Source organism: Montipora capricornis, chromosome 12, assembly GCF_036669925.1.
Source record: "Montipora capricornis isolate CH-2021 chromosome 12, ASM3666992v2, whole genome shotgun sequence".
NCBI lineage: Eukaryota > Metazoa > Cnidaria > Anthozoa > Scleractinia > Acroporidae > Montipora > Montipora capricornis.
Window position 1 is genome coordinate 5,120,606 of NC_090894.1, and position 18,027 is coordinate 5,138,632.

General features: G+C 39.6%; 1 protein-coding gene across 1 annotated transcript in view; it reads left to right on the top strand.

Annotated features, from left to right (window-relative positions):
- Positions 1 to 17,568, top strand: part of LOC138026321 (sodium channel protein 1 brain-like) — a 37,501-nt gene extending 19,933 nt beyond the window's left edge. Inside the window, exons 11-24 of the mRNA XM_068873616.1 lie at positions 1,611 to 2,078; positions 2,315 to 2,488; positions 3,451 to 3,798; positions 4,854 to 5,148; positions 5,723 to 6,075; positions 6,619 to 6,792; positions 7,177 to 7,287; positions 7,404 to 7,673; positions 11,862 to 11,915; positions 13,369 to 13,506; positions 13,742 to 13,855; positions 15,088 to 15,226; positions 15,707 to 15,838; positions 16,220 to 17,568. Of these exons, the coding sequence (XP_068729717.1) occupies positions 1,611 to 2,078; positions 2,315 to 2,488; positions 3,451 to 3,798; positions 4,854 to 5,148; positions 5,723 to 6,075; positions 6,619 to 6,792; positions 7,177 to 7,287; positions 7,404 to 7,673; positions 11,862 to 11,915; positions 13,369 to 13,506; positions 13,742 to 13,855; positions 15,088 to 15,226; positions 15,707 to 15,838; positions 16,220 to 17,139 (3,690 nt within the window). The 3' untranslated portion in view covers positions 17,140 to 17,568. The remainder of the gene's footprint in view (positions 1 to 1,610; positions 2,079 to 2,314; positions 2,489 to 3,450; positions 3,799 to 4,853; positions 5,149 to 5,722; positions 6,076 to 6,618; positions 6,793 to 7,176; positions 7,288 to 7,403; positions 7,674 to 11,861; positions 11,916 to 13,368; positions 13,507 to 13,741; positions 13,856 to 15,087; positions 15,227 to 15,706; positions 15,839 to 16,219) is intronic.
- The last annotated feature ends 459 nt before the right edge of the window (positions 17,569 to 18,027 follow it).

Consider the following 18,027-nt stretch of genomic DNA (forward strand, 5'->3'; position numbering starts at 1 on the left):
AGTTTTCCCTTGTCGATGTTATGCAGAATAGTGCATGTTTGTAATATCGATTAGGCTGGTAGCACTAGAATGTAGTGGACGGAAACCGGATTGATAAGAAGATAGGAGCTTGTGCTTTAGTAAGAAATTATACACCATTTCGTGAACTGCCTTTTCTAGAATGTTTACAAAGACTGCCAGAACTGAGAATGGGCGATAATTGGAGGTATCAGATTTTGAACCAGACGAACACTGGAGTTACGATGCCATGTTTCCAGCTTGCGGGAATAGACCCCTCATTTATCGATCTATTCATAAGTATTGCTAGTGGTGTGGCAAGTGCGTCGCCACCGTCCTTGAGAAGTCGTGCTGGGATATTATGTAATCCAGTAGATTTGTTGCTTTCCAATTTCTTAAGTCCTTTAGCTACAAAGGTTTCACTAACTTAAGAAAGCTTGAAGTTGTTTGAGGATCGATTTACAGGTGGTCTGCAGGTTTGCAGTAGAAAAGTACTTAGCAAAGCTCTACGACATCTTCTTAGGATCCTAAATACCACCGCTGTCAGTCTCAACTGACTCAATGGTTGAAATCTTAGATTTAAACAAATAACTTTCTGATATTTGTTCTAAAATTGTTGAAGCTCTGCCTGCACTTCTAGTATTGTAAATATGTTGCTCAAATACATGCTAATTATATAAGTTCGGGGTTAGGTTTAACATTCGCCAAGGCCACTGGATGAAAGTATGAAATACCTTTTTACAGGGTACCCCTCGACCTGTATATTTGGTAATCAAGCAAGGAGGAATGCTGAGTTCTTTTTATGTTTTCACGCAACAACGGGATTTCTTTAATTAATAACATGTATATATTTTTTACAAGTTTGCCATAGTAGGCAAACAAAGTACTTGGTAAGGCACAATGTTTTAATAACACGATTAAGACCCATAAATAAGAAAAGAAAACTTTGGAATTGCGGAACAGCACGAATAAAAGTATCGTTAACTTGCGGACTCGAACAACCAGTGTCGCACTGTGATTAGCTTATTTCCATCCACATTTTCAGCACTTATCTGATCTTCCGTGACCTGCAACTGGGATCCATTCAAAAAGAAAATGTTGTTTGGTTATTAAAAAATTAAACAAATTCTGAAAAAAAAAAAAAACATGGCCACTAAACATGTAAAGGTAACTGAAGAATAATATAGAGATTTGAACTGATCAAGCGAAAGTCTTCTTTGAAAAACAGGGAGATTTTGTTTATGGACTTTATTAATTAAGGGAGTAACTAGTTGTTCCAGTAAGTCCGTCAGGCTGCTTAGGGAACGAGGTTGCTTTTCCAACGACCATTTATTATAAAAGTAAGGACGATTTAATTGGATAGTAATTTAATTTAATTGTGGGCGATTTAATTGATTAATTTCAGTAACTGAGTAATTTAACTGTGGACGATTTAATTGACAATTTAATGATTAAATTTTCTGGCAGTAGAAACCTTCAAGTAATGGTGTCATTGATTTAATCTTGACTTTCTTCAGGATTTTTCCCACTGCGAGCTATTTAAAGGGAATGGTATTACTTGGTTTCATGTAGTAGTGTCTCAACGTTTTCCTTTTACTCCTCGTAAACTCTAGAAAGAAAAGAGGATTCTTCTTCGTCGAACTGGATCGACATACCAAGCAGATAGGAGAATTTTGAAACGTCTGATTCCTTTAGACGGAAGTAAACCGCCGGAACCTAAGTCAACTACCATCGATGGTGGCCACGCTGTGGAAATAGGCGACGCCCTTGAAGACGGTGACCTCAAGGAAGGCTCTTCTACTAAAGAAAATGAAGCAGAGAAACGGGCCGAATTTAGTCACTGCCTCTTACCTGGTTGTGTACCAAGAGAAAGGGCTGGGTTAAGTGTTTCAAAGTCCAATGGTGTGTTACGTGTTATATCATGGTGGAAATGGATTCGCCAGAGCCTGAAGGATCTCACATCGCATTCTGCTTTCGATGTTGTAATTGTGACGTTGATACTATTGAACACTATTGTTCTGGCATTGTACCATCATGGAATTGATCCGGAGTTTCGCCAAGTTCTGGACAACATCAATTTAGTAAGTGAAAAATTTGAGTCAATCTGTCTACAGTGTACAAATAACACCAACTCAGTATGATAGACCGACTCGAGTACACTGATAACTTTTAACAACGTCCCATTTCCGGCCCGTGGGCGGAGCATTGGACTAATAATATGGCGCATTTAAATCGCTTGCCAGACAAACACTCTAGGTCTACGTTAAATTAATTTTGTAATGTTTTTTTTCTTTGTTCCTTCATTTATTTCATATAGGCATTCACGGCGATGTTTGCATTAGAGATTCTTTTCCGCTTCGTTGCCGTAGGACCAATTGCTTTTATGCTCAGTCGATGGAACGTGTTTGATACAACTGTAGTGGCAGGGAGCCTTTTGGGATACTTTTATAAATCGGCCGAAGGGCTTAGCGTGTTCAGAACATTGAGACTGGTAAGCAGAGGAGTATGATATATTTATCGAATTCTAGGTCTCAAATTTACCAGAATAATTTTCTAGCTTCCGCTAGATCCTTATATTATATCGTCATGTGCCCCATACGCCAACATATTGGAGGAAAGAAAAAGAAAGTAAGAAAGCGAATCCCCAATGTTTGGCCTTATTCCGCTGAAAACTATAAGGAATCTATTTTAATATAAATTTCCGCGTGTCATACTGCGTGGTTACTTCAAAGAAGACACCTTATTGGTCAGTTGGTGTAAAAATGGACCGCGCGGTAATTGTAACAACAGATGAAAATAACCATTGCAGCACGGGACGCGATCTAAGAATAGATTGCATGGGGCACCGAGATTTGCTACCTCAAATTCTTTTGTCGTCACGTGTTCAATTTCATCTTCTTTATTGTTGAATTTGTGTCTAGGGGCGAAGTTCCGTCGACAACAAAAAAGGAATTTAACAGAAAGAAAAAAAAACGGTATAATTAACAACTATTCACCGAAGTGGAGGTGGCTAGCGGTGGATATTTACCGAGCCGCGAAGCGGCGAGGTAAATATCCAACGCTAGCCACAGACACTGAGGTGAATAGTTGTTTTAGTATATACTAAAACAGTGAGATAATATACACCAGAAAAAGTTAATTTGGATGTTTTCTTCACTTGTCACGAATGCAAATCGGGACGCCATTTTTTCCCGAGTTGCTCGGAGGTAAATAGCTCAGGATATTCGGAGTTTTACGAGCCAATCAGCGCTCGCGTTCAACGCCTTCCACTGTATGCTAATACGCTCTATCTCACTGGTATATCGTTCGAACGAGTCTCGCTTCTCTACAGAGCACGCTTAATAAATATTCCATGAAATAATTACAATACCTTAAAATATTAATCACCCAGGCCGCATTATGACAGTCAGTTAGTGAACTAAGCATGTAAGTCTAAAACGAATTGTCTTTCAGATACGAGTCCTATGCTTGGCCAAGTCCTGGAAGACCATGGAAAGGTTGATGAAGGCTATAGCGAGGAGCGTGGAGCCCGTGGGAAATATTACGCTCATACTAAGTGTTGTTATGTATATTTTTGCTGTACTGGGAATTAAGGTATTTGGAAAGGCTTACACTGAGGACAAGTTTGGTGAAGAAGGCGTGCCGCGATGGAACTTTAACGACTTCTGGCATGCAGTCATGATGGTATTCAGAGTGTTGTGTGGAGAATGGATCGAGCCTCTGTGGGGTTGCATGAGGGATACCAGTCCAGGCAAGGCTATACTGTTCTTTCTCGCAGTCCTCGTGGTTGGAAATTTCATTGTAAGGAGCGTTTGTGGATACTTATTGATGATTGTATAAAATCGGCGTTTGATTATCAATTTTGACCAACTGACTGACTGTGTTCATAACAAACTGACTGACTGACTGACTGGCTAGGGCATGGTTGGCTGATAGTTGACCGACGTTGACGGAAAGACGAACACACGGACAGAACTGAAAATAGGCCTTCCTATTTAATTATAAAATGAAAGCTGTTACAATTGAACCCACTGGGAACTCGGAAAAACCCGAGCCCAAGATGGGATTCGAACCCAGGACCCTCCGTGATCTAGTACGGATGCTCTAACCACTGAGCTACCGGAGACTCTATGGTGAGCAAGGGTGAAATGTGGGTATTTGACTCGAGCTGCATCACGCAGCCACAGAGTAAATTATCGACTGACAGCATAGCTCATAACTGCATCGCGGAGTCACATTGAGAGCATCATTGAAATCCAGTTGCCTGTATTTCTGTGAACGATGCGGCCAACCAACCACCAAAGTGAGCGAATGCGAGAAAATGTTTAACACATATTAAATGAAAGGTGTTACTGGGAACTCGGGAAAATCCGAGCCCCAGATGGGATTCGAACCCACGACCCTCCGTGATCTAGTGCGGATGCTCTAACCACTGAGCTATTGGAGACTCTATGGTGACCATGGTTTAAATGTGGTTGGTTGGTCGTATCGTTCACAGAAATACAGGTAACTGGATTTCAATGTTGCTCTCAATGTGACTGCGCGATGCAGTTATGAGTTATGCTGTCAGTCGATATTTGACTCTGTGGCTGCGTGATGCAGCTCGACTCAAATACCCACATTTCACCCTGGCTCACCATAGCGTCTCCAGTAGTTTAGTGGTTAGAGCATCCGTATTAGATCACGGAGGGTGTGGGTTCGAATCCCATCTGAGGCTCGGATTTTTCGAGTTCCCAGTGGGTTCAATTGTAACACGTTTCGTTTAATATGTGTTAAACATTCTCTCTTATTTATTTGTAAGACGGTAATAAATGAATTGATTTTCTTTGACCTATTGTTTGCCTCTCTTTTTCCAGGTCCTTAATTTATTCGTAGCCCTTTTGGTTAATGCATTTGACTTCAGAGAGACAGACAACAACGATGACGCTCAGTCTGTACAAAACCCATCAAGATTTTCTGTTGGAAAACTATTGAAAACGCGCAAGTCCTGTCTCTTTGTGGCTAAATATCGTGAGTCTTTTCGTCTGTACGAACTGCAAGTTTTGGAGAGTAGCCACTGCCCAGATGTACATACAGGGGGCTCACTAGCGATATGCGAACCCGAGCGGGACAAAAGTTACGAAAAACAGTGTGGCAATACAACGGGTGAAGGTGAGAAGGAAAAGTATGGACTGAGGGCATTAATGCATAAGTCAGATAAAGGCGGAAGATGAAATCGGACATGAGGAGTTCTTTATTTAAGATGCGTGATGATTTGTATTCTTTACTGAGTGCCTTCAATGTGCAGAGACAATTTAATTTGCTTGAAAATTTGGGCGCAGTCACTGCACGTAAATGTAATATGTTCAGTTTCGGTTGATGTTCCTTGCTCAAAACCGCCGCTTTTCTTGCGATTCCTTTATATTAAACTCCCTATGTCCTAAAATAGAGTCTTTAATAAGGAAACTGTCGAGCTGAATTAGTTCAGTATTGTAATTGTTATTTTTGTATTAAATGTTGAAAAAGTAAATATTCACCATGACTAACAGATAGTCAAAGGCTGTAACTTGTTTGTGGAACGCAATGGAAATACATGGTGGTGCAGAAGGATTCAGAATTATTTATGGCTAAATAAAGGTTTGGTATCTTTTTGCCTGAACTTGATGACATCCTGACCTTATTTTAGAAAGAATGTGGTATATTCACAAAAATATACTTTTTTTATTTACTTTATCCTTCACACTAGGTAGTCTGTTAGAAATAGAAGACTCAAAAAGTATAAACAAGGAAGAAGCAGATCCCACGAGTGGTGTGGACATGTCCCCCAGCGGTACCCTGACAAGAGGTTGTAAAATGGATCGCGATGATCAAATCAATGCTGCAAGCGACGCAGGAATGCAACCTCCTCGTCCAACGCGATATACCATTGAAATAGATGACTGTTTGCCAGAATACTGTGTTGACTGCCCATTGTGGAAACCGTTTTCACCTCGTCATTTTTGTTGGCTCAAGTTCCGGTGCAGGGTGCGATTTCTCGTGGAAAAGAAGTACTTTGAATGGTTCATTCTTGCGACTGTTTTTTTCAGTAGTTTCACACTGGTATGTTCTTCTTCCGCCTTATATCTGAATCAAGTTATTATTATTATTTTTTTTTAAATAACCATGTCAGGATAGATTTGTCATTTAGCTATAACAGAAGAATTGTCACATCTGTTCTTGTCTTCGTGCGCGAAAGTCGTATTCAATATTTGAGTTAGCATGCGTTCCTCAACAAATGATATACTCTTCTGAACGTGAAAAAAAAAATGTTCTGCACGATAAAACTATCGGGGAACATTTTTCGACCACTTTCTTTATTCACAGTGTGATAGTGTGGTTCTCACTTTGCCCTTTTACGTCAGAATGTTCTATCAAGATTTCATCCATGTACCGAGCGCACGTATACATTCCTCTTTAAGTAAAAGAAAGAGAGAGAGAGAGAGAGAGAGAGAGAGAGAGAGAGAGAGAGAGAAGGGGGGGGGGGGGGGGAGAGCCGACATTGCAAAATGTGAAGATTTAACAAAACGTCGCACAATAATACATCGATTGCAGTATGTTACCACGAACAAATCTTAAGTTTATTTCCTTTGAAAATTCTTGCAGATTTTTGAAGACATTCACCTCCACGAGAAGCCCAAACTTCAAACAACGCTGGAAATACTGAACTACGTCTTTGCTGCTATTTTCACTGCAGAATTCGTGTTAAAAGTCATTGGCTTTGGCCTCGTTAAGTACTTTTCATCACCCTGGAATTGCTTGGACGCGTTTATTGTTTCGGTCAGTGACTGAACAAATCTATTGTTTTGTGTAGGGGTAAATAGGAAGAAAATCTGCACAATCGAATCGGAACCCACGGAATCCAATTAAGTCCACTTTGCATCGGCTGTTGCCGTTCATTATTAGTTGCTGAGTCACTTGAAAGAAAGGTTAAAAACAAATTACTGATAAGAACTTACTTCAGTGAAAATTATTCTGTAGCATCGCTATAACTTGTATTTTAGTAGTTGGGCAAACGAATGGAACGATTTGTTTTATTTATTCTCACACTCCAAACAGCGAACCTATCAATGCACCCAAATTTTAAATATTTCCGATTGAAAACCCAAGAAATTTAACAGGTTAATTTCAGTATTTAAGCGTATTTCTACCATTTTTCGCCAGATCTCACTTGCTTGTGTCTTCGAAGACAAAAACCTGTCTGTGTTTCGTTCCTTGAGAACGTTGAGGGCGCTCAGACCACTGCGAGCAATCTCTAGACTGGAAGGAATGAGGGTACTAACATTTTTCGATTTCTTGTCTTTCTGTCTTCACCGACCGATTTTTCTTGAATCTGCAAACTGTCGTTTGTCGGTGAGAAATATCCATCACGTCAATGCCATTTTTTTCAGGTCGTTGTGAACGCACTGTTTGCTGCTATCCCAGGCATTGGTAATGTCCTTTTGGTGTCACTTCTCTTCTGGTTAATATTCAGCATTCTTGGGGTTCATATCTTTGCTGGAAAGTTTTACAAGTGCGTGGATAAAGACAACAAGCCTTTACCCGCAAGTGTGGTCCCAAGCAAAACTAAATGCCTTGCGAATCCTAACGGATATCGTTGGGTTAACTCCAAAGTGACTTTTGATAATGTTTTCGCAGGATTTCTCGCATTAATGCAAGTGGTGAGTTCATTCTCTAAAGCTAACTGATGATGTGTTTTTGTTTCCGGTAAAATCGTTTTCCAGGTAGAATGCGTTTTTACCTAGGTTAAAGTGCTGATCCTCATTTCACGTAGGTTGCATATGCACTTAGATGAATTGAAGAAACTTTCTGGGAGCCTAAATTAAACTTAGAGAAAAAGCATGGTCAGGTTAGAATTAGTTTTCGTTATTATACATGCATATAAATTGACTCATTATACAAAAATAATGATAATAATGAAAATAATTGTGTTGGACTGAGCAATGATGTCCGTCGTTGTAGTGTAGTGGTAAAGACACTGGTCTATATATCTTGAGAGCCCGAGTTCAAGTACAGGTAAGTCAATAGCAAAGTTCTTTGTTCCCTTACTAGGGGAGATCAGGCGCGTGAAGAGCGTTAGCGGAGCACCATTTGTAAGATTTTTTGGGAAATCAATCCATGCGAGAAGTTTTGGTTATAATGCCAGCGTACGCCCGCCCATACAGAATGTCGGGGTGGAAATGGGGAGGCAAGACAGTCTCTGAGGATCGGAGTGTTCTGGCAATTCTCCTTGGCGGGAAATAGCGTGGCAGCATTGCATTTGTTTTTGTTTTGTTTTGTTTTGTTTTGTTTTTTTTTAATTAAAGGGGATACTATGCTCAATCAAAGCCAATTTAGATAAACGATTTGTGTTGGTTGTAAAGGTTGATGCACTAGTCAATTAAAACCATCCCCCCCCCCCCCACCCCCAGAAGGAGGATCGAGGATATGGCCTAGGTATTGCGCTTTTGTACCTGAACATTTCTCCGGGGGAACGGGGACAGTAACGGTTTGTTAAAACTAGCGGGCATGTCAATGAACAATGAAGTTGAACTGTTTTTATAATTGGAAAATAATGATTTTATGCTTTTAATATTTTCTGTATTAACTAAATGATTTTCAACAAATAATAACAATAATAATTATAATAATAATAATAATAATAATAATACTACTACTACTAATAATACTACTACTAATAATAATATATAATATAACTTATATAGCGCAGCGCTTCTCAAAGATCAAGAGGAATGTATGGCGTTTCTTTCCAAACTGAAGCCTAATGATCTCTGAAAAATGTTACTTCTGTTGCGCAGTTTAACTATAGTTCGATCAAATGCGTAATACAATATGAATAGGTAGAATTTGAAAGAAATAATAACATAATATAATAACAGTCTTAAATAAGGCTAGGGAATACTAAGTAAAATCCAAGTATGACGACTAGTATGACTTTTGCATTAAAGTAGTAGTAGTAGTAGTAGTAGTAGTAGTAGTAGTAGTAGTAGTAGTAGTAGTAGTAGTAGTAGTAGTAGTAGTAGGCATCCTTCTGTCTCGAGAGACAATGGTATGTGCCCTGTAGTCATTCTCGAATGGCTCAGCAGCCCGATCCTTGCATGACACTCTCTCAATTCGGAGTGCAGGGTGTCCACTGCGTTTCCCTGCCTCGCTTTCCTCCTTTCACTCATTTCCTTCAGCTCTAAGATCCTTTTCTCTTCTCCCCCCTTGATCCCACTCTTGACCCCAGCCTGCGTTATCAAGTGCAAGCGACTCCCAGCTCTCTGTTTCCATGCCTGTGAGTTTCAGGTGACGCTTGCAGACATCCTTGAAACGAAGTGCTGTCCGACCTATTGGGCGGCATCCCGTAGTCAGCTCACCAGACAAGAGGTCCTTTGGTATACGGTCGTCCTCCATGCGACGTACATGACCGCCGAACCAACGGAGTCGACGCTTGCAAAGCATGAGATGCATACTAAGAGAGCTGCTTTCTCCAGTGCAGCAACATTGGTGACTTTGTGGTGACTTTGATTAAAATACAATTGTAATAAAATAAGAACAAAGCAGGCTAAGATCAGTCGGACTAAGGTATTAAAAATGTTTAGTAAAAAGTGCACTTCAAGGGGGCGTTTGAAAACAAGGGTTTGATATTGTCACTGGGTTTGGGTACCAAATCTTTCTGTTTGCTCCTGGCTGTTTTTCCTGATTCCACGCGCTGCAAAGGTATACATAACGTTTCTACTAGCAATTGCAATGATATTATGAAAACCTTCTAGCTACACACAGGGGCCATGGCAGTAGGGATTGCAACATTCACGTTTCACCCGAGGAGCGGGGGAAATTTTAAAACTGTAACATTGTACAAATCTTACATCCACCTCTACGTCCCTGACTAGTGCACATGTCTTGAGAAAAACAAAAGACGATAGCTTTGATGCCAACAGGTAACAGCAGATATAGACAGAATACAGGGTTTTGTGAAGAGCAAAGGGAAAGAGAGCGGCAGAGAGCAAGAATGAACAGGCAAAGAGCTAGCGAAGAGCATCGCCAAAGAGAGCGAGTTAGGGATAGAGAACGGAGGTAAAATTGCAGTGAAGAAAGTCGCAAAGCGGAGCGGGAAGAGACGGACATAGCAGGCAAAACTGTAGCGCAGAACTTCGCCAAGCGGAACGAGAGAATGCTAGAATAACAGGCAAAGGCAAGAGGAAAGGCAGCAAACAACAACTTGTTTACGGAAGGGTGAGTAAGCGTAATTTCACATCAGTTAAAAAAGCACGATGAGCAAATTTCATAGTCTTAAGCAAGTAAACTTAAATTTCATAAGCTAACTGGAAGATTCGTATTCCACTTCTTTTTTGTGCTATAATGTGTTCAATTTGCAAGCTCCCTGTTGTAATGTACCGCTCGTTCGAATTCCGTGACATTTGCACAATGTTATATTTTAAACTTTTCCCCGCCCCGCTCCTCAGGGGGAAACTGACTTTAGTGTTATAATCCCCACTGCAGTGTCCCCTGTGTGTAACTAGAAGATTTTCCTAAGTTCATGATGAAAAGGATTGTTTTGCATCGCTGACAAACGCGATAACTGCCAAGGCTTTATCAGGATGAAACAGAAAGAAATTTTACCTCAACCCAGTGATAATATCAAACCCTTGTTATACCGAGTTAAGGTCAGGTGACAAATGACCTCGCCTTAGTCGAACTTCGTGCAATTTTTCATACTTGTATAATATTCACTTGAGATATATTTGGCGAACCCAACCTCATTGCCGCTTGCTACATGTACATGTACTGATTTCTCAAACCAGTTCTCTTTCCAAATCAAGATGGCGACTGAATTAGTAAAATATAATACCACAGGCCTCCAACAATTTGTTTCGATAGACCTCTGCAATGTAAACCTTTTGTTCAAAATCCAGACTGGTTACATAAATGAGGTATCTCAGTTACATTTGAATTACAGTAGTTATGTAAATGATTGTACGTAAACAAAAACTTAATAATTGAGGAGCTCCGCTTTTAGGCTTGGCTAAATGTAATATATTATGTTGTTATGTTGTGACTCAAGGGATAAGTGTGTGAGTACAGAAACCGACAAGATGATACGAAACAGTAAGAAAATTTGTTGAGATGCGTAAGGTTAGGGAAGGTATCGTTGTTACGTTTTCAATCATTTTGGTGATGCATATTGAGCCTAGATAAAATGAGGATCAGCACTTTAACCGGCATTTGAAACGATAACATCAACATTACGCAGCTTTCTACAACCTCTACTTTCCTTAGACCTTCATAACAGACAGCTTACGTTTTCTCGAGTTGGGGTCCATTAATCATCTCTTTGTTCCTCATTTCATTGGTTTTAATCAACCCGCAAAGCCTTTCTACTAGTTCTCAAGTGACACAATAAGTGCCGTAGTGGCAATCCAAACGTAATCAACTTATACAGTATGCTTTGGGTGCATTAAATTATCCAAGTCGATCAATCTTTAATGGACCGGTTATACTCTTTTTTTTTTGTGGATAACCGAGGACGTAAATCTGATTGGAAGACCAGGAAGGATTGGTGCGCCGAAAATTCAACCATTCGTTTTCCAAAGATGGATGTTAACCACCAAGCCCCCTGTATCCCATATAACCATCCCAAACTGGCCCTAACCGCTTTTGAACACACTCGCGCAACACAATTTTGTGAGTTTTACATCGAAAAACTGAAAAAAGTCGTTAAGAACCCCTGTGTGCGGTGGCTTTGGATGTGGTGAGGGGAATAAGCTCAGATTATGTGTTTTAGGGTGGCAAAAGGGAAATCTAAAAGTGTTTTCAAGCAAAAGGTCAGTAGCTGAAAGAAAGTCATTTTAAAAATAATTTTCCAGGCGACCTTTGAGGGATGGATGGAAGTTATGCAAGATGCTGTCGACTCAACTGATGTAAGTGTGCACTTGTCCTTTTCTCGGATTCTCTGCCTTTTTAAGCTTTCACTACTCCTGCAGTATTTGCAGCTTGTAATTCAATGGACATATTGTAGATAAGTGAATGCAAATTAAGTTGAAATCTTTGCTTGTGTTGGCTGAGGCAACTATGAAATGAAACACATTTAAACTCTCGTAAAGGCTCTGGGTGTGCTTTTTTGTTTTGTTTTTTTTCTTTTTCTGTGCGGTTAAAGTTAAAAGCATTGTTTACTTCAATGAACTGAGTTTACCGGGGCTAATCACTTTCATTGGCATTTACTACTGCTCTTTCTATGCAAAAAAAGAAAGAAGTTGACTGCGACTACAAGAAAAGCACAACAATTCCAAATGAAAGCGCTGCAGATTATCTGATTTACAATCGTGCTCTAAACAGTACATTGTATTTAGGTGCCCCGAATCCAACGCAACAACGCTCGTTGTAATTGGTCTACGTTTATTTTTCTCTTTCCACTTGAGTTTCGAGTTTAATCGAATAGTTTACAAGTTTCGTACCGCACGGCTCCAAAATTTTCACTTTGACGGCAGACACGGCCATTGACATTACGTTTTACTTTCTAACTATACCTTTAAATTACTCCCCCATCCCAAATCAAGAATGAATTTAGATTCGGTTTAGCCTTGAGGCAAAGCACAATAGTTTATACTAAGTTTCAACCAGGTATCGTTTTAAAGTAAACTTTAATACAGCAAATTCGTGGCGGTGCCTACTAATTCAAAGGTTTTATTTTTTTATTTATTTTATTTATTTTTTTATTTTTTTTTTGTGCGATTTACTGAATATGCGGGAAAAGCAGACCTTAACAAGTGTTATTGAAATCCAAAAAGAAAAGTGGTGGTAACTACTCATTTTTCAAGGATAATTAATCAACAGTATTTGTTAAAAAAGCTCTGAAATACAAAGCAATGCATGGCGTTCTTTTCCAAATTGAAGCTTAATTATCTTTCTTTCCAATTTTCTTTTTGGATACCAAGATCACTTGCTAAGTTCTGCTTTCGCGGCATAGATTTGAACTGCGCAAAAACATCCTTGCATTAATAAGCACCACTCATGGGACATCCGAGTATCTCGAGATGCAAAGTACGTATGCACAATAACGATAGTGGCACCGTCTTTAAGGCTGCAATTTGTGACGTACGTGTAAGTTTCTAAGCTCTAGCTTGCTCAGTGCCCACATCTATGGCTAACTTCAAAAGAAAATAATGCTGCAACATAAATCCTTACATATGCTGATTTATTAGCCGCGTCCTTTGACTTTTAAAGCAGGTGGGAAAAGGTGTCCGAAGCAATGGTATGCCGTAATTACAGTTTCAACTTACAGAAAAGGAAAAAAAATATAGAAAAAGAAAATAACCTAAAAGTGCAGAAAAGATCCCCAAAATACTTGTCAGTAATATATAGTTCTCCTTACAGGTTGATATGCAGCCACAGTTTGAAAACAAACTTGCTTCGTATTGCTTTTTTGTGGCATTCATCGTGGTGGGATCCTTCTTTGTCCTGAACTTGTTCGTTGGCGTTATCATCGATAACTTCAATTCCTTGAAAAAGAAGGCAAGTAATTCATATTGCACATTAACAAGAACAAGTAGAAAATAGACGTTAGATGTTGTCCTTAAGCAGAACATTTTTTAGATAAATGAATAAGCTGAGACTTGAGCATCATCAGGGAATTCTCTGATGAGGTATTACGTAGGCGAAAGCTTTCACTCGTTTCAATTTTTGTTCCGTTCCCTCTTTGTACACTCTCTGTATTTAACCGTTCCATTGAGTCTGGATTTTTACACAGTACGAGGAACTCAACAGCATGGGAATGCTATTGACGGATACGCAGAGAAAGTGGGTCAACTTTCTTAAGGAAGCTGCTCGAAAGAAACCGCCCTCGAGGCAAATACGTCCACAGGTAAAAAGAGAATGTGAAGGCATCTGAAAATTTAGCAATGTGATATTCTAATAGTCTCCTTTTGATTCGCAAACTAATACCATAAGCTCGCAATTAGGGGCGTACAACTTCATTGCCGTTATGGAGCTGCGTTTTCACAGACTGAGTCATTTTTAGGTTGCTTTTCCCCCGAAACCAGACCTTTCCAGCCAATCACAATACATGAGAATGTATTACCCGTGGAATTGAGAATCGTGACTCCTGCAAGCCAAAAGTTATCTTTATATAACTTTTAACTCGTCCAAAAATATCTTTATCTGTGAAAATGCCGCCGCGTTAAACAGCTCTTAGTGTTGGAGTTGGATATAAAATAAAAGGTAAAGAACAAATCAGTTTGATAAGCAACTTAAACAGCCGCAAGAAAGCATGTAAAGGTCCAGGCTTGAACGGGATTTTAACGCTAGACCGAGCGATTTAAAGTCGCTCTGTATCATCTCCCCGCGCTGGCTTGGTGGCTCAGTTAGAAAAAAAAAAAAAAAAAACCTTGCTGGACAATCGAACGGTCACGGGTGGTTTCGAATCCTGTTCAAACCTGGATTTTTCCAGGCTTGCTTGCAACTATATAAGTTGCTTATCTAATTGAGTTGAAGTTTCTGTCACTTACATTTCGCAGTTGTTCAGGATGTACGTCCTGCAGCAAGTATTAGGATTGAACTTGTATATGAACGACATAGAAGTTGAGAAGTTGAGACTGAAAAATTTATTTTTCTCTGTGCGCTCTTGTTCTGCACATTAACTCTAGTTCGGTTATTTCACCCCGCTGTTAGGAAGACAGCATCAAATTTGGTTGTAGTTTGTCATTATGGTTGTGGTAATCTTTATTCTTATGGTTGTTATGGTTATGGCTTTGGTTATGGTTATAGTTATGGTTATCTTGTCGTTGTCGTTGCCGTTGGCTTTGCTACTAACGACCTTAATCAGTGACCATCAATTAGCTCAATAACATACAAAAAACCGCGCTGTATGTGCAGTATTTTTCGCTGTTGTCCACTGCGAAGCAAAACGGTTTGGTTGAACATACCGGCCTATCTTTTGTAATGCAGTGAATGTTCCAGAACTATCTTCCTTTACTGTTGTTTAGTGTTGCATTGGGGTACAAAACCTAGATGTGAAAAAAGTGAAGATGTCCGCTCACATACGCCCTGACTCATTGCTGCCTTGATTAAAGAGATTATATTTGTTTTCATTCTTAGGAGCGGCTGTGTGGCGTATTGTACGATGTGGTAATGGGAGATAAGTTTGAGATTGCCATCATGACAGTGATTATGTGCAACATGGTGTTAATGACCATACAACACCATGGACAATCCAAAGAAATTACCGAGGTTTTACGTATCCTTTCAGATTGATTTCGATTAAGACGCTTGCCTTTCTCATTTTTTCATGAGCAACGTTGCTTAAAATCGTCTTGTTGTTGATATATTTGAAAAGTGAGTCCTTTCTAATGCAAATAAATGTTTGTTAAGAAACACGTTTTGTCACACGTTGTCCAGAATGGTTTCCATTTTGGAAAGAAATGTATTATGAAGTACAAGTACAATGATTCTATGACCTTTAGGGATAGCGTGAATTAAAGCATGCAATGATAACAATTAGGATCTCTAAAATTCTATTCGGACATAACGTTGCTCGTTGTTCTTCATTTTAGACCCATTGCATAAGCACACCTTTTCTGAGTGTATTTTCCTACGATAGAAAGCTAGTTTGATCAGAATTCATGACCTGTATATAGAAACTAAACAAAATGAGGTACCTATCTTGTAACTAAAGAAGGATCTAAAGCGGTGTGAAATTTCCTTGACCGATGTTCATGTATTGCCAATTTTGTCTTCACTGGTATATTTGTGTTGGAAGCAATTGTTAAGATTGTAACATTGCGGACACATTACTTCAAGAAACCTTGGAATGTATTCGATTTTCTCATAGTTTTAAGTTCTCTTGTTGGTAAGTATACTGATTAAATATCCCGTGTGTATGGCTTGCTTAAAGGAAAACACCGATTTCCGTTTGCCCTGTTAGATAGGCTTAATACCTGGATCTCTAATCGTCCGGGAATATCCCGTGCTGTCACGCTAGCGCATTGGTTATGAGCCATGCCTCACCGTGACCTCTGCAATAGTATGTGGGCTGAGTTACAGTCGATGTCAACCTGACTCATGGATTTTTCAACGGTATATCAGACATGGACCAGAAAGAGGCTGCCAGATGCGCCTTTATATGCTTTTGTGAGCCGCTTGTTGGCCCTTAAAAGCCCTCAAGGGAAGCGGTATATCAAGAATATTTTAACGAAACTCGTTAATATACTTTTTTGATCTGGTTTAACAGATGTGATGCTTGTCGAATTCAATGCAAATGAAGGGACAGTCAGCCCAAGTCTTCTTCGTGTCCTTAGAATCTTCAGAATTGCGAGACTCCTTAGATTGGTTGAGTTTGCTAAGGGAATACGAAAGCTCTTGTGGGCTCTCATGATCTCTTTGCCGGCCCTCTTTAACATTGGCACTCTACTCTTCATGGTTATGTTCATCTACGCCATTATTGGCATGTCCGCGTTTGGGAATGTCAAACGAGAAGGCGAATTAAGTGACACTGTTAACTTTGAAACGTTTGCTTCTGCCCTCCTGTTACTATTCCGTCTTTCTACTGGATCCGGTTGGAATGATATCATGGATGCCTTGTTGCTGGAGCCGCCAAATTGTGATCCAGACTATCTGGATCTTCCAAATGGGAACTGTGGTTCATTCGGTGCTATAATTTATTTGGCAAGTTACATTATAGTGGTTTTCCTCGTAATTGTCAACATGTACATTGCCATCATTCTAGAAAATGTTAACCGCGCCCACGAGATCGAAGATTTCTGCATTACCAAAGAAAACTTTGACAGCTACTATACCACGTGGGGAATATTTGTTCATGATGGAAAACCATACCTTCCGTTGGCTCAACTTTCTGATTTTGTGGCATCTCTGGGAAAACCATTTACGATTTCACAACCGAACCTCGATGCTCTGAGGGACATGGATATCCCTGTGAGATCAGGGGATCAAATCCATTGCTTTGATCTTCTTAAAGCATTGGTGCGTCGCGTGCTAGAGGACCATGGGGAGTCGGTTGAGGTTTTCAAGGACATAACTTTACGAATGGAAGCCACCTTCAACAAATCCTTTATTTCACAAAAGAGAATATCTTCATTTTCTGGTTCCACTAAAACAAAATTAAGTGACGACTTTGGCGAAAGCATAACCTAAGTTGTTTTTTAACATTGGTTGAAAGCAAGGTTGATTTTACTCTAATAAGAGTATACCCCATTTGGATCATAATATCCCCGGCTATAAAAGTAGCTTGCAACAAAAAGAGAGTCAAGGAAGGAAATTGTAGTACTTCCGCTTTCGGTATCTTTCAGCAAGGGGATTTTCCTCAGCTGGACCTTTGCAAAGGCAGATTAAAGTTTTGATCTGTTAAAATCACCGAATTAGAGTGGAATAGAGATCGGATTTATGGAGACTTAAAACGCGTCGAGGCGGGCGAACCATTTTACTTTTAACCTTGATTTGGTTTTACATCATTAGGCGTTGAACCCAGAGGAATAATTTTCTTATCCTGGTAATTTAATCACATTCTTTAGAAAATATTTTTGATAGTTATATGTAGTCAAATAATATTTATTCAAGTTTTCGAGAGAACGGAGACGGATCAGTAGGGACGATTGCTTGGTGGTGTGGTACAATGTTGCAGCTTTTTAGAAAGTAGATAGTTACAGGTATGACTGACATTTTGCACAGGGATAGCGTTCGTCAGTTGTACTAATTATAAGGTAAACTCATCTCCAATTTTTGGAAACCCTCCTTATACTATCGTGTATCGAGGTTAATATTTTATCGGTCAAAACTACTCAGTTAAGCTACATTATCTTGTTGCCATTAAAGTGGCCGTTCATGATTGTAATAATTATTATTACATTCAGCCTGAATGAAGGTATACTCCACTGTCGATCTGAAACGACTATTTTTTTATGCAACACCACTTTTACGTGGGAAGCTCCTGCTGAAGAAGAAGCAATGAGGAATTCTAAGAATGATGACGTCAATCCTTCATTTTTCTTCTGTGAGACTGTAACAGAATTCAGCTTTTTGTTG